This window comes from Anomalospiza imberbis, chromosome Z, assembly GCF_031753505.1.
Source record: "Anomalospiza imberbis isolate Cuckoo-Finch-1a 21T00152 chromosome Z, ASM3175350v1, whole genome shotgun sequence".
NCBI classification, from domain to species: Eukaryota; Metazoa; Chordata; class Aves; order Passeriformes; family Viduidae; genus Anomalospiza; species Anomalospiza imberbis.
Window position 1 is genome coordinate 72,315,983 of NC_089721.1, and position 14,464 is coordinate 72,330,446.

The 14,464-nt window shown below is 47.3% G+C and overlaps 1 protein-coding gene across 1 annotated transcript in view; it reads right to left on the reverse strand.

Moving 5' to 3' along the window:
- Positions 1 to 728: 728 nt before the first annotated feature.
- Positions 729 to 14,464, reverse strand: part of XRCC4 (X-ray repair cross complementing 4) — a 147,685-nt gene continuing 133,949 nt past the window's right edge. The window contains exon 7 of the mRNA XM_068177205.1: positions 729 to 792. Within this exon, the coding sequence (XP_068033306.1) occupies positions 744 to 792 (49 nt within the window). The 3' untranslated portion in view covers positions 729 to 743. The remainder of the gene's footprint in view (positions 793 to 14,464) is intronic.

Sequence of the window (14,464 nt, forward strand, 5' to 3'; positions counted from 1 at the left end):
CTTCCTTGAACGCTTTGACATAATTTTTGCATAAGAATTAATGGCTTGTGCAGAAGAGCGACAGCAAAGTTTTAAATCAAGAAAAAAAAATAGATTATTTCTTATATTCTTCGGTGTTCATAGGAGGGTGCTCCCTCTATGACTGTCAAGGAGCCATCAAAGTCTCACTTCAATTTTTCTCATTTCCCAAGAAGCCAAATGGTATCCTAAGATTTAATTTGCAATTTTCTTGCTTGTGGGATGTGTATGTGTAACCACACATTTAGAACTTACACTTTTACCACATTTTCACTGTTTTCATTGCTGCCATATTGGTTATTATTAGATTTTATTATTAGACTTTAATATTAGACTTTAGTATTAGACTTTAGTATTAGAACAGCCTAATTCTTTAAAAGAATAAAACATTGAAGGTATTTTTATCTCTTGTTTCTTTTTAGAACATATATCGGTCTTAATCCGAAGCGTTTTGAATTTTCTCAGTAATCTTCCACTGACTTTGAAGAGCTTTAAGCTCTGGTGTGTTCAGCAAAAAGGTCAGACAAAAGGAATATGTTGACTCCGCTCGGGCTTCTATAAAAGGAAACCTGAAAGCATTTAAAATAGAAAAATGCTATCTTTCTGAAACGCGTGTTTCCGAGGCCAGAGACGTTTAAGCCTCCCCAGAAGCCGGCAATAAGCTCCTCGTTTAATGTCACAATTAATTTAACAGGGCTCAGCCGGGACAGGGGGTTTGTGTGAGTTCATGCACCCGTGCCCACGCAGGCGTTCACCACACACCGTGACATTACCCTCGGAAAAAGAAAGAAAGAAAAAAAAAAGAAGAAAAAAGAAAAAAAAACTGCATTAACATCCCGTCCGGGGGCTTAGTTCACAGCTCTGGGTTTGCCAGCTGAAAGCTGAGCCCCGCTCTGACTCGGGCTGGCTTTGAAGGAGGCCGAGATAAGGCAGCATTAATCTAAGTGAGTGGTTCTTTTTGCCTGAAGGGAGGGAGCTGGAGCTCCTTTGGGAGGCCAGAGACCACCTGGGCATTCGTCCTATCGGGCCACAAATCAGTGTGTTAATAGCATGTGTACAATAGCCTGTCAGAACGAGCAGGAGGTAACTTTGCTGCTTCTACAAAGTCTGATTTTTTTTTTTTTTCTTTTTTTGGTTGTTTGGTTTGGTTTGGTTTGGGTTTTTTTGGTCTGTTGGGTTTTTTGTGGTTTTTTTTGTTTTTTTTTTTTTTTTTTTGTGTCCCTGGGACAGGAAAAAAATAGATACTATTTTAAACACACAAGAATACAGCCCAATTTAATAACTCCTTGATAATCCCAACAAGTTTTTGTGGTTAGGGTAGGCGTAGGAAACCCTACAAACACACTTCTGTGCGTACAGGTGAGGTGCTTTTTGAGCGGGGGATTTATGGAAGGAAGCTAACAGGAGTGCAGTTTTGCGGTCATTTTGCTGATGACTGACTGAGGAAAATGGTCAGTTTTGGACTGAAATCTTCACGCTGGGAGATGGGGCTGTGCACTGTCATCTGGAGAGATACCAGAAGTTTCCACAGACTCCAGCAAAGGCCTGACAGAGGTGGGATCAAAACTGAGAAGCTGTGACCACATCTCCTGCTGGTGTTCAGCATAAAGGAGCTTCAGTTCCACCACAGATCACGTGGGTTCAGGAGGATTTGATATTAGAGACCTTCTGCTCACATATTGGCCATATATTAACATTTACGCCGCCGTGCAGCAAGGCACACAAGAATGTTTTTCATACTCCTGACTTCCAGAAGTGCTCCCACACACAGGGCACTTTGGGTCCCAGATAGCAAATGAAAGCTTTTACAGAGAGGGACTCACACAATGACCTATTCAGATTAAAACTTGTACATCCAGCCCTTTTTTTTTTAGAGCAACAGACACTCTATCAGCAGCCAGACAAATGAAAAAAGAGCAGATATTTTAATATTGCAGCCATTTCCTGCCTTGAGGCATTGTCCAATCAATCTTATCATTCATTCCTAAAAGCCTTTATCCAGTTACCCACCCCTAACCTACACCCACAGTGGCCCTGAAAGGGTGACCCATGCCCAGGGACCAAACATAAGTGGTAAATATTCAGTATCTTGTGAAATCACAGAGGTGGATGTGACATAAAACACACCTCACCACTCCAACACAAAGAAATCAAGACCACAACGACTGCAATTTCATTTCTCTAAACTCCTCAGACTGAGGAGTGAGAAGGAAAGGCAGAGCCAGTGGGAGCAGGGAGATGGGGAAGAAAACTGGGGTGTGGCTCAGGTGTGTAGGGATGGGGCCAGGAGAGCCAAGGCACAGGTGGAACAGGACTTGGCAAGGGATGTGAAGAGTAACAAGGTGAGATTCTGTAAGTGCAGAGGTCAGAAAGGAAGGCCAAGGAGAGAGCAGAGCCCCTGCCACTGCTAGCAGAGAGAATTTGGGCATCACTTGATGAAACGGGACAGTGTCAGCATTTCTGTGGCCGGGTGAGATGCACCCCAGCACCCTGAGGGAGCTGGCTGGTGTTGCCAAGCCACCTTCCACTGATGCCTCAGGTTTTAGCTTTTCTCTTTTTCAAGTTCTGTGCTGCTTTAGTGTGCGGGTCTGGGTTTCACATAAGGGGATGGTGAGCTCTCTGCACAGAGCAGGGAGACAAAACAATTCCTTCTCCAGCTGGGGACCAAGGACAAATGATCCAAACCTCAGGCCCAGGAGCACAAACAACGTGGGCTGGAGAGAGGAAAACAAGCAGGATGGGACTGCATGGGCTAAAGCTGGAATGGGACAATGAACTCCAATGTGCCAATGGAGCAGAGCTGATCACAGTGAGAGCCCCCGGGAGCGCTCGTGCATTTTGGGACCATTTGGTTCATCTTGGGTGCAGCCCTGGCTGGGCTCTGGTGCTGCCCAGGGTGGATCCATTGAGGCATTTAATAAATCCCTACTTTATTCTTTAGCTCTGTCCTGCCTCTGTTCTAAGTCAGCCTTCACAAGGCATCACCATCATATCTGAAAAGTCACAACACTCAGGCAAAGCTCCCAGTGACTGGAAAAGAGCAAACATCAGTCCTGTTTTTGAAAAGGGAGGAAAGGAAGACCTGGGGAGCTCCAGTGCAGTGAGCCTCACCTCTGTGCCCGGGAAGGACATGGAAATATCCCCATAGAAGCAATGTTAGGGAAGATGCAAGAGAAGGAGGTGATTTGAGACAGCCAGGGTGGCCTCACCAAAAGTTCTGTGTCCAGGGGAGTCCTCAGGGCTCTGTCTTGGCACTCAACACCTGCACCAAAGGAGATGAATGGAGCTCACCCCCAGCAGTTTGCAGGTGACACCGAGCTGAGGGTGCAGTGACACTCCTGAGGGATAGGATGGCATCCAGAGGGACCTGGGCATCCTCCAGAAGTGGGCCATGGGGAGGTGGAACCAGGCAAGGGGCTGGTGCTGCCCCTGGGCTGGGGCAATCCCACACATGAGCACAGACTGGGGGAAGAATTCAATGAGAACAGAGAAGGATCTGGGGGTTCCTGTGAGGGAAAAGCTGGATTTGAGCCAACAGTGTTTGCTCACAGCCTAGAAGCGCCCAACACATCCCAGCCCCCACCAAACCACTGTGGGCAGAGGGCATAGAGGGTTTCTCCTCCTCTCCTCTCCTCTCTCCTCTCTCCTCTCTCCTCTCTCCTCTCTCCTCTCTCCTCTCTCCTCTCTCCTCTCCCTTCCTGGGACCCCACCTGCAAAGCAGCCCTGGGGGTGCTGTGCGCACAGCTGGGACCCCAAACCCCCATGTTGGGCTCAGCCCGGAGCCCAAAGCCCCGCGCTGGGCTCAGCCCGGAGCCCAAAGCCCCGCGCCGGGCCGAGCCCGGAGCCCAAAGCCCCGCGCTGGGCCGAGCCCGGAGCCCAAAGCCCCGCGCTGGGCTCAGCCCGGAGCCCAAAGCCCCGCGCCGGGCCGAGCCCGGAGCCCAAAGCCCCGCGCTGGGCCGAGCCCGGAGCCCAAAGCCCCGCGCTGGGCCGAGCCCAGCGTGGGCAGCAGGGCAGGGGGGATTCTGCCCCTCTGCCCCTCAGCTCAGAGCCCACCTGCAGAGCTGCCCCAGCCCTGGGCCAGCACAGGGAGCAGCTGGAGCTGCTGGAGCCAGGCCAGAGGAGGCTCCAGGATGAGCAGAGGGACGCAGCAGCTCTGCCGGCAGGAAAGGCTGGCACAGCTGCCATTGCTCACCTGGGCAGGAGAAGCTTTGGGCTGAGCTCAGGGTGGCCTTGCAGGGCCTGGAGGGGCTGCAGGAAAGATGGAGAGAGACAATTGCCGAGGGCTGGAGGGACGGGACACAGGGAACGGCTCCCAGGGCCACAGGGCAGGGCTGGATGGGACACTGGCAATCGGGAATTGTTCCCTGGCAGGGTGGGCAGGCCCTGGCACAGGGTGCCCAGAGCAGCTGTGGCTGCCCCTGGATCCCTGGCAGTGCCCGAGGCCAGGCTGGACACTGGGGCTGGGAGCAGCCTGGAACAGTGGAAGGTGTCCCTGACGTGGCAGGGGTGGGTTTGGATGGGCTCTAACATCCTGTCTAGCCCAAACCATTCCATGATTCCACAATCATCACTTTTCAAAGAGAAGCATTTGGGTCTTGATGGAGCTCCGTGTCTGCTGAGAACTACATTAAATAATAAACCTTGTGGAGATGCCATTCCCACTGCGTGTCCTGGCAAAGAAGTCAAAAAGGCTGCCATGAGAAACATGAGGGAAATAGTTGAAACCCTGTTGGCCAAAACCATCCCTTAGCGTCCCCATTTCTGCAGGCTTTGGGTGCTGAAACATCAGCACACAGTACCTGCAATTTCTGTTCTCTTCCCTCTTCTGCTCTGCTGTTATAATTAGCCTCACACACACAAATTTATGGTCAAGAATCACATTCACGACCCTTATGTAGGATGTCAGTGCAACGAAAAAAAGAGTTTAATGCACAGTGCTCACAGAAATGTTACTGCTGCCTCTTGAACGTGTATCATTTTCCTCTGAGTTACCTGAGAATGCAAAGCAAATGGTTTTATTACATAAAGTGCTGTAGCACTCTCAGTTGGTGAAGAGTAATTTTAAATTTCAAAATGTCACAGCCGGGGTGGGGGGACACATTAGAAATGAACATTTCAGTGTTCTCTTTTCAAACCTGCAGAGGAAAATAAGCTCAGGAATCATAAATTTCCACTTTCTTTTTATCGCCGTTAGAAATTTCTCTGCCTACAGCCCAGTCAACAGCAATTCAGTCGTGATTCATGGGTTTAAAGCCTGAATTATGACAAAAGGAGCCATAAATTGCAGGAATTATTTTACTTTAAAGATGATGGAGTATCTACTCTGACCAGAAGACTTTTAATCCATTATATTTCTTAAATAAATATGCCTGGGCAACTAATCACTTGCTATTAGCACTCTCCTATGATAACTTCAACTAACATAACAGTGTATCACTTAAATAAACTGGCAATGTGAACAGGGTAGATTTATGGGCTTTAATTTCTCTGCTCACACTTGTCTCTTGCATTTAAAACAAATACCAGAGTGTAGCTGTTGGCCGATGTTTGTAGAATCCATTTGTTCCATGTTTTGAAAGCAACTGTAGTATTCATCAGCCAGCTTGGGACTGAATTATTATGGGGGGAAAAAAAAAACAAAACCAAAAAAAAACCCAAGGAACTCCAAGCTAACTAACAAGGTAACAAAAATGCCTCTAGATTATATGGTAGCATTGCAAGCGTGGCATATCCGTCAGCTGGTGTTAGTCAATGCAAGTCATACTTCAGGATATTTGAAGAAAAGAAAAAAAAACAAATCTGTTTTAAGTATAAAAACAATATATTAAAATTTTACCATGAAAAAACTTATCAAAGCTGGAGGTGAAAGGTGTGATTTTAAGGCTGCATTTGGGTAAATCCCAGCACTTCCCACCTGCCACCAGAGCTGAAGTGAGAACAGATCCTTGGGTTTTTAACTGATGGTTTGAAACAAACAAAATAAAGGACAAATTAAAAACCAAACCAAACAAAACAACAACAATAACAAAAAAACTTCATTTCAGGCTGATCCAAATTCCAGCGTTTGTAGTCAACTCAAAAATTACTTTGGGATTAAGCAATATGTTCTCATTCTTAAAAAATGACTTTGCTTTGGATTTAGACTCTTAACTTAAAGGAAATCAGAAGCAAAACTCCTTCCTAAATGGAAATCCCCAAAATAACTGAAGTAATGCTTGGATTTCCGTTTTTTTCCTGCTTCCAGCTTTTCCTGGGCTTTCTGGGATTTTCTTTTTTTTTTTTTTTTTTTTTTTTTTTTTTTTTGGTAAGACAAATGACTTGGCAAAAATTAAATTTGAGTTTCTACAATGCTACAATGTCACCACATCTCTGTGTTTCATAGAAAAAGTTTTTAGCCAGTTCTAAGCAACTAATTCATGTCCCGTGGGCAGCCATGGTAAACACAGCTCAGAAAAGGGGTTTTTTCCCATTAATAATGAACAGAGCAGCTGGAAGGAGAAATAAAAACCATTTCCCTCTGTGATTTTTAGGGGAAGCATCTTCTCCAATGCCCAAGATATTTGTCATTTATCAGCCTAATAACCCAAAAAAAAAGAAGTTGGTTTGAATTCAGGTACCTGTTGCTGAGAAGGTGTTTGGGGAGGATCAAGATTTAAAAAAAACCACTATTTTTATTGCTGGAAAAGTATGGATCAGCTCTATTTTATCAGTAATTTGAATTTCCACATATTAGCTGCCGGCATCACTAAATTAATTCCTGGTCTCTGCAAGTGAAAACCAGAATTGACTAAAAGGGCAACCACTTACACGCCCTCTCACATATATCAAAACTTACCTAAATCAAGCAAAAAAAATTCCCTAACCCCCCCAATAACATCAATAAAATCAGGATTAGTTCCAGGTTTGGTTTTCTTACATGCGTTTTTCAGTATTTCCAGACTATTGCTGTGCCGCTAAGCCTTTAAATTATTGAAGGGATTGAAATAGGAGCTTCCTACTCCGTGTGGGTCTGGGCGAAGCCAGAGTTAGAATTTGTCTTTAGAAAGTCCTTGAACAGCCAGCAGCACTCAGGGCACCTGCTCTGGGCTCATTTGAGAAAATAAAGTTGTCCACGCAGTAATAGTGGAAGGTGTGGTGGCTCACCCTGGAAATCCAGGGATCCTTTCCCCATCCCACACACCCCCCCAAAATGAATTAATATTCTGGGCGCTGCAAGGAAGGATTTTCGCAGAATATAAATGTTCTAATTATCCTGCCAGCATTTTTCGGGAAAGCTACAAGCTTTCAGGTCAGTGGTCAGTGGGATTCTTCTAACAGCTGCCTCCTCCTGTTCACCTCTGTCAATGAAGTGAGCTCTCTTCTGGTGGTTTGGGAGTGGGAGAAGAGAATTCCACACCCCTGTGAGGCAGGGGTGGGCTGTCCTGGGCAGAGCAGGAAGGTGTGCCTGACCACGCCAAGGGGCTGGGCCAGGTGACCTTTAAGGTCCCTTCCCACCCGGATCATTCTGTGAGCCTGTGGAAATTTAAAATTAAGTTTGCTCATTTGCTCGGATCGACACAAACGGATCGTGCCCCGGTAAATTTAGCACATCCCTTCATTCAATCTCTCTGTGCCTGGCTTTCCTGCCGCTCTCCTGAGCTCTGATCCACCAGCACACAGAGAAAAATCCTCCTGGAACCATCTCCATCACCTCCTGGCCCCTAGAGCAGGCGCGCTCGTTGGATTTCACCCCAGTCTAAATTGCTCCTCACCCCTTTAGCGATCAGGGATTTTGTGTTACACTGCTCCACATCCCTCAGGTCTCTCCCTAAAACCTTCCCCCTCTCACTGAAATACTGCACCCCAACAAAAAATGACAATTGAAGCGGAATCCTAATATTCTGGGAGGAAAAAAAGCAGCTTACAGCGTTTCTATGCTGCAGTCAGCCTTGCCTTTCCCACTCCAGGAGAACAGAATCTCCGAAAGGCTGGATTCCTTCTTTTATTTGGCCATATGCTCTCACCGTAACTATGTTCTTTTCATAACAACCCTGCACTAACCATACATTATTAACCCCAGGAGACCCAAACTTCATTTTAACATTTTCCTGTAAGCGCTGTGCAAACCTAGGGTATACTACTAATGTCTCTTTTTCACCCCCTCTGCTTAAACTTTAAGTATAAGGAGATGGTAAGTAAATTTAAAAAAAAAAAAAAACAAACAAAAAAAAACCAAAAAAAACTCATCCAGTGTGGAGCATCCAAATCTGAATTATTTTCTGGTAGGAAAGAGTGGGCAGGTGGTAAAACATCTGTTCTCTCTCTGGGCTTTAGGTATCCAGCATTGGCTTGTGGTTTGCAACTCCTCTCCCATATGTGTCCCTTACAGAAGGTTTAACACTTGTTGGACTCTCTGCAGCATTTTAAAAATCAAAACAGCAGAAATGCTTGAGCAGTAAATGATAATATAATTTCCCAGAGTTTCTGCAATGAAAAGTCCCCTCAGAGTTAGGACTTTGGGTTGCAGGAGGTTCTGTGACTTGTCTGGCACAGAAACCAGTGCCCCGGTCGGGTGTAACTCAGACAGTGGCTGACAGACCCAACAACAATTTTGTCTGTGCTAAAGAACAAACAAAAATCCTCCTGGCCCTTGCTCCTGCACTTTGGGAACAAGGTTTCTATCAAGGGATCTCAGAAAACCCTGTGATGTCTCACGAGTCTCAAGCTGAGGCCTGTCAGGGTATAATTAACAGATGTAGACAGACCCTATCTCGGCATGACTAAGCTAGTTTTACACGGGATAAGCCGGAATTATATTTATTTTCATTTCACAACATGCTCATAATTTTAATGAACTCGTGTGAGATATGAAGAGGGGAGCAAGGCACCATGACCAATCCTCCTCCCTGAGCTGCTGGGTCTGGAATATCAGTGGAGTCAGAGAAAAACTGCACTGCACACACCGCCTGCACTGGTGGGACAACGGGGAGGGCACGGGGAGGAGGGGAGAGTCAGGACTGGGGTGGCAGCAGGAGCAGGGCAGTGACTGTCCCCTGTGCATCAGATCCTGGGGGCAGCTCTGGGCTCCTCACACAGGGAATGGAGGGGCTGGAGCGTGGCCAGAGAGGGGAACAGAGCTGGGGAAGGGAATGGAGCCCCAGGAGAGGCTGAGGGAGCTGGGAAGGGGCTCAGCCTGGAGAAAAGGAGGCTCAGGGGGGACCTTGTGGCTCTGCACAGCTCCTGACAGGAGGGGACAGCCAGGGGGGATTTGGGATCATCCCAGGGAACAGGGACAGGAGGAGAGGGAACAGCCTCAGGCTGGGCCAGGGCAGGTTCAGGGTGGGCAGCAGCAGGAATTTTCCCATGGAGAGGGAGCTCAGGCCTTGGAAGTGCCCAGGGAGGGCTGGAGTGCCCATCCCTGGAGGTGTCCCGGGAATTCCTGGAGGTGGCACTCAGAGCTCTGGGCTGGGGACAGGGTGAGGATGGGGCACAACTGGGACTCGGTGTCTGAGAGGGATTTTCCAGCCTCAGTGATCCTGGGATTCTGGGATTCTGAGAGGGGGCAGGCAGCTGCTGGGGCTAATTCCCTGGGACCAGGCTTGTTGTTACCCATCTATGATTAAATCAACAGCTAAGAATGACAAGGTCTCAAGAACGCTGCACTGCAGTCCAAAAGCACTTGGCCACACAAACCAAACACAGGTAGTGAAATGTGTCTCTCAGGCTGAAACACAAGAAATGGTTTTTGCACCAGAAAATGTGATGCAAATGTGCAAAAAGGTAAGTGGAGACCAAGATGTTTTACAAGACACATTGTGAGACAAGAGTCTGTAACACAAGTTAGACCTTGTCCGGCTGTAGAGTTGAAGCTCTTGGAATAAAAACCACATTTTCCTTCAACTGACCAACAACAAGAAACCCAAGGATGCTCTCTTTACTGGCACCAGTGCCTAACATCACCCTTTTTTGGGCTGAAACCTGCCCAGGCAGCAGCTGCCCAGGTGTTGACTTGTACAGCAAAGGCTTTTCTGCTGCAGTGGTGGGAAACACACACACACGTTATTTAAAAAGTGGTCTCCTGAAAATGTCACATTTAAATATCAGAATATGAAGCTCTCTGGCTCTGGCTGGAGCACAACTCACTTTGTTGTGTCAAATCCCTTGTCAGAGCAGTACTTCACCCTCTGGGGGCTGGAGAGGAGATGATTTGGTGCAGGTCCAGCCTCAGCTATGACCTCATGGAAGCACATTCAGTGCTGCTGTATAGCCCTGGGAGGGCTACACAGCTGAGAGAAGGGCAGGGAGGAGATAGCCACCCACCTTCCCATAAATCCACCCAGCAGCATTCCCCAGGACCATCACAACACCAGCATGGATAGGAACTTCCCACTTCTGCAGCTGCTTTCCTCCCCAGGCTGGGCACACCTGCCAGTGATCTGTACCCACAGGGACAGCCACTGCCAGCTCACACCTGCCCACACCAGAAAAAGGCCAATAAATATGAATATGAATATGAATAGGAATAGGAATACTTCTCCCCCTGTGCTCTCCCAGACCCCAAAAACTGCCAGCCACGGGGATCTCCCAGGCCATCACTTGGTGGCCCTTTTCCAGAGCCCTTGGCCCATTCCCTGTGGGAGCTGTGCTGGCTCTCAGCACCCACCCTGTGTGCTGGCAGCGAGCCCCAGGGCTTGCACCAGGAGCTGCTTCCTGCTGTTTGTTTTGGTTTGCTCAGTTTGTTTGTTTGCTTCTTCCCCTCCAGCTCTGCTTGAAGCTCTGTTGTCACTCCCCCAAGCATTCCCACTGCCCTTTGCTGCATTCCAAACCCGTTCATCCCGTGCCACAGCCCCCTCACACACACCCTGTGGATGGCAGACACCTAGGGATGCCAAAATGGGGCCCAGCATTTCTGCTGCTCGCAATTTTGGAAGGTCACAAAACGATCCATCAAGCGCCTCAGAGCAGAGGGAGTTTTTGGTGGGACGATGTGCAGGTCTTCAGCCAACCCCATATGTCTTGGTTTGGAAAGACAGGTGTCTGCTAAGGAATGCAGGAGCCTCCCCTGAAACGGAAAATGCAAACCCCCTCCCTCTGAATTGTTATAAATTTGAAGTTAAGGGGGGCTCTCAAACAAAAATATGGGAAGAAAATAAAAATGTAAAATAAACAATGCAGTGGACCAAAACAACACTGGCAGAGTCAGAACACAACCTGACACCCTGTGGGTCAGGGTGTTGGCAGCAGCCCAACTGGAATTGTGGCTGCAGCCCTCCTGGAGGGGCAGGTGTTTTCTGTTGGAGCAGTGATCCTGTAGAAAAGGGTGCAGTCTTCCTGCAGGGGAAGAGGCAGCTGTTCCTCTGGGAAATCCAGCGCAGGAAGAGCCGTGCTGGTGTTCCAGAAACTCAAGATTATATCCAGGTAGGAATGCTTGGCTCCTCCCTCTGGGCGGAGCAGCTCACATTGGGCTGTTACAGTTCTTACCAGTCACCGGTGACATTCAATGGCCCATTATCAGCAGATGTCTCTCTGAGAGAGGACTGGTTATGGAAGAGATAAGGAAAACTGCCCAATTAACAGAAGGTAACTGCCCCACCTCTAACAGATGGCAAATAGAATATCACATTGCCTTGCAGTCTAGGACACCATATTAAATTAAATTAGACGGAACTGAGAGGTGAGCTCAACCCTGTTTTCGCCACACCTGGGTAGCGCAGAGCATCCCTCAGCAATGAGACCAGGAGGGGAGGTGTTGGAATGCCAGGCTCTTTCTTGCTCCAAGGCCAGGGCGAGTAAAACTCAAGGAGAAGTTGTTTTTGAAGTCTCACTCTGAAGTTTTTTATCCTTATCTGTTACAAACTCATGAGATGTGAGCTCTCCCTAACAAGCTGAGAAAAGTGAGCTAAAATGGTGTCTGTTCAAGGCTAAGTCCCAATTGTCCAATAAACAGCTGACATCAATATTATTTATGCTTCTAACCCAATTATGATCACCCAAAACCCGCATCTTTTACCCAATTAGAGAAAACCACCCAGATTTGTGAAGAAGAAGGAAGAAGAAGGTGCAAAATAGACATCTAGCCCACACCCAAAATTTTCCATCTTGGCTCCCATATATCATCATATACTAAAATCCCAAATCTAAGTTTTTTCACCCCTGTGAGATCACGCAATGATATCCAAACCACACACAGACTGCTTCTGTGCTATCACTCAATTTTTGAAGCCTTTTCCAAGGTCTCAGGTCAAACGAGGCGTTCACTTGAGGGCTGGCACCGTTAAATTCAGAAAGCTCGAAGTTTTCAGCCATCAGAGCTCCAACAGGGAGGGAGGATCTGTTGGACTGTGTCCATCTCAAGGGCTGGGACCACCAGTGGTACCACCTGCTGCAGCCTGGGCTCTTCCCTCCCATAAATAAAAACATCAAGCCTCCTGCTTTTCAAGGATCACCCCAATCCTCAAAAGCACAGCCAAGGGAGATCCCTTTCCACACATCACCCTGAGCATCAGAGCCCTCCTGTCCCTGAAGTGCCTCTAGGAATTTCCCTTCCTAATTCAGCAAGGAAGCAAAACCTTGAGAGCAGCATTTCACATTTTGATATATTTTTAATGATTATTTAACACAAGAACTCCTGTGCTTCTCTGTCCCCTCATTTCTTTGCTGCACAAAATCTCTCCCAGGGTCTTCATAAAGGTGCCCTCCAGCCATGACAACAGTGGCTACCTGGTCATCACCCAGCCACCCTAACCTGCCACCTTGGCCAGTTTCATGCACTTTAAAAGTGCTATTTTCCTTAAGAAAGCACACAGCTCACACCCTTGCTCCCCTGAAGTCTGCACAGGGTTTGGGGTTGGCTGCAGTGTGCCCAGGACTTGGCTCACTCATCCCCCTCCCCAGCAGAACTCTCTCAAGTAATTTTGTGCCACAACGGAAAGCAATTCATGACAAAAGGGCTGCAGCAAAAATATAGCCAGGCAAATAAAGAAACAAACACCCCTGTCAGTAGAATTTATAGAGACATTTTCAAGGGCCTCAAAGGGATTTAATTTTGTGACAGTTTTCTATTCAAATTGTAATTTCAGAGCTGGGTGTGGAGGAACTTATTTGGCAACTCAGTCCTGGTGAGGGGCAGGGTGAGGGTGCCACAGTCACAGGCGACAGGGGAACAAAGGGACTTGGGCCAGGCCTGTGAGGTGTGAACACCAATTTGAGAATTTTCCCCTGGGCTGGGAGACAGAAATCACTACAAAGCAGTAAAAAGCTGGCCAGAATATGCCCACCTCTGTTTCAGCCTGATTTTTAGGGAAAGGATATGAAGATCCTGTTGTGGTGTGGAACCTACATGTTTTTTTGGTGAAACCAGACACTGCATCTTTCTTTTTTTTTTTTTTTTTTTTTTTTTTGTTTGTTTGTTTGTTTGTTTGGGTTTGTTTTTTTGTGGGTTTTCTTTTTTTGTTTTTTTTTTTTTTTTGTTTTTTTTTTTGGTGCATCTTTTTGTGCTGTTTAAGTTAGATTTCTCATTTTAGGGTCTTGAACTGGAGTAATAAAATCAGACAGGGTTGGCCTCACATTATCTCCTTGTTTTGAGGCCTTGCCAATGGTTTTTGTGCACCAAACTTTGGTTTGGGCTCTCCAATTTGGGGAGTTAGACTTGAGAAGTTTCCCTCCTGCAGGTTTCACAGTAAGGACCCGTGCTGCTCAGGAGGAACACAGGTCCATGCACACCTCTGGTCAGGCTTAACTGAGCAAATATAGCTCCTGAAAGATGAAAAAACCTGACCTGAGGGCAGCTGAACCATCCACTGAGACTGGTGACAGCAACAGAAAAGGCCCTTGCAGCAGGTCCACTTGGAGAAAATCACCAGCTTGTTCCTCCACACAAAACTGAAAGCAAAATCAAGGTTTAAGAGGGAGGAAAAAGAAAAAAACCCAGCACTGCAAAACAACAGCTTATTCCGGGCTCACAGCAGCTCACTATGGAGCAGTTGCAATAAATCACCATCCAGTCTGGCCATGGAGCTCAGCTGAAGTCAAAGTGGAAGACACAACATTCCTGGGAGCTGTCATGAGGAGCCCTGTCCCATCTTTCCAAGGCTTGTACGAGCAGGAATGAGACCAAGCTGCAAGAGGCCAAGTGCTAGGCAGAAATTATTTCACTTCCTCCATGCCTCTGGAGCAAAAAAATATTTCTCGGCCTAAACCAGCTCTGATTAATTTATTGCAGAATTTTGGTTTAAAACATCTCAATTGCTCTTTTGTTCTTGGGAGCACACTCTTGTTTTTTATAGGTATTTATGAGTGCCGCTCGTAGACATCTGATTTCATTTCCCATCTCTCTGGGTTTTGGCTCTGAGGTGGGAAGGATGGAGTCATGGGGCTGAAACAAGGCAGGCACAGGGAGCAGGACTCAGAGTTTTGTCTCCTCCAGCACGAGGAGCTGCTCAGGACCAGACCCTGGGCTGCTCTTTCC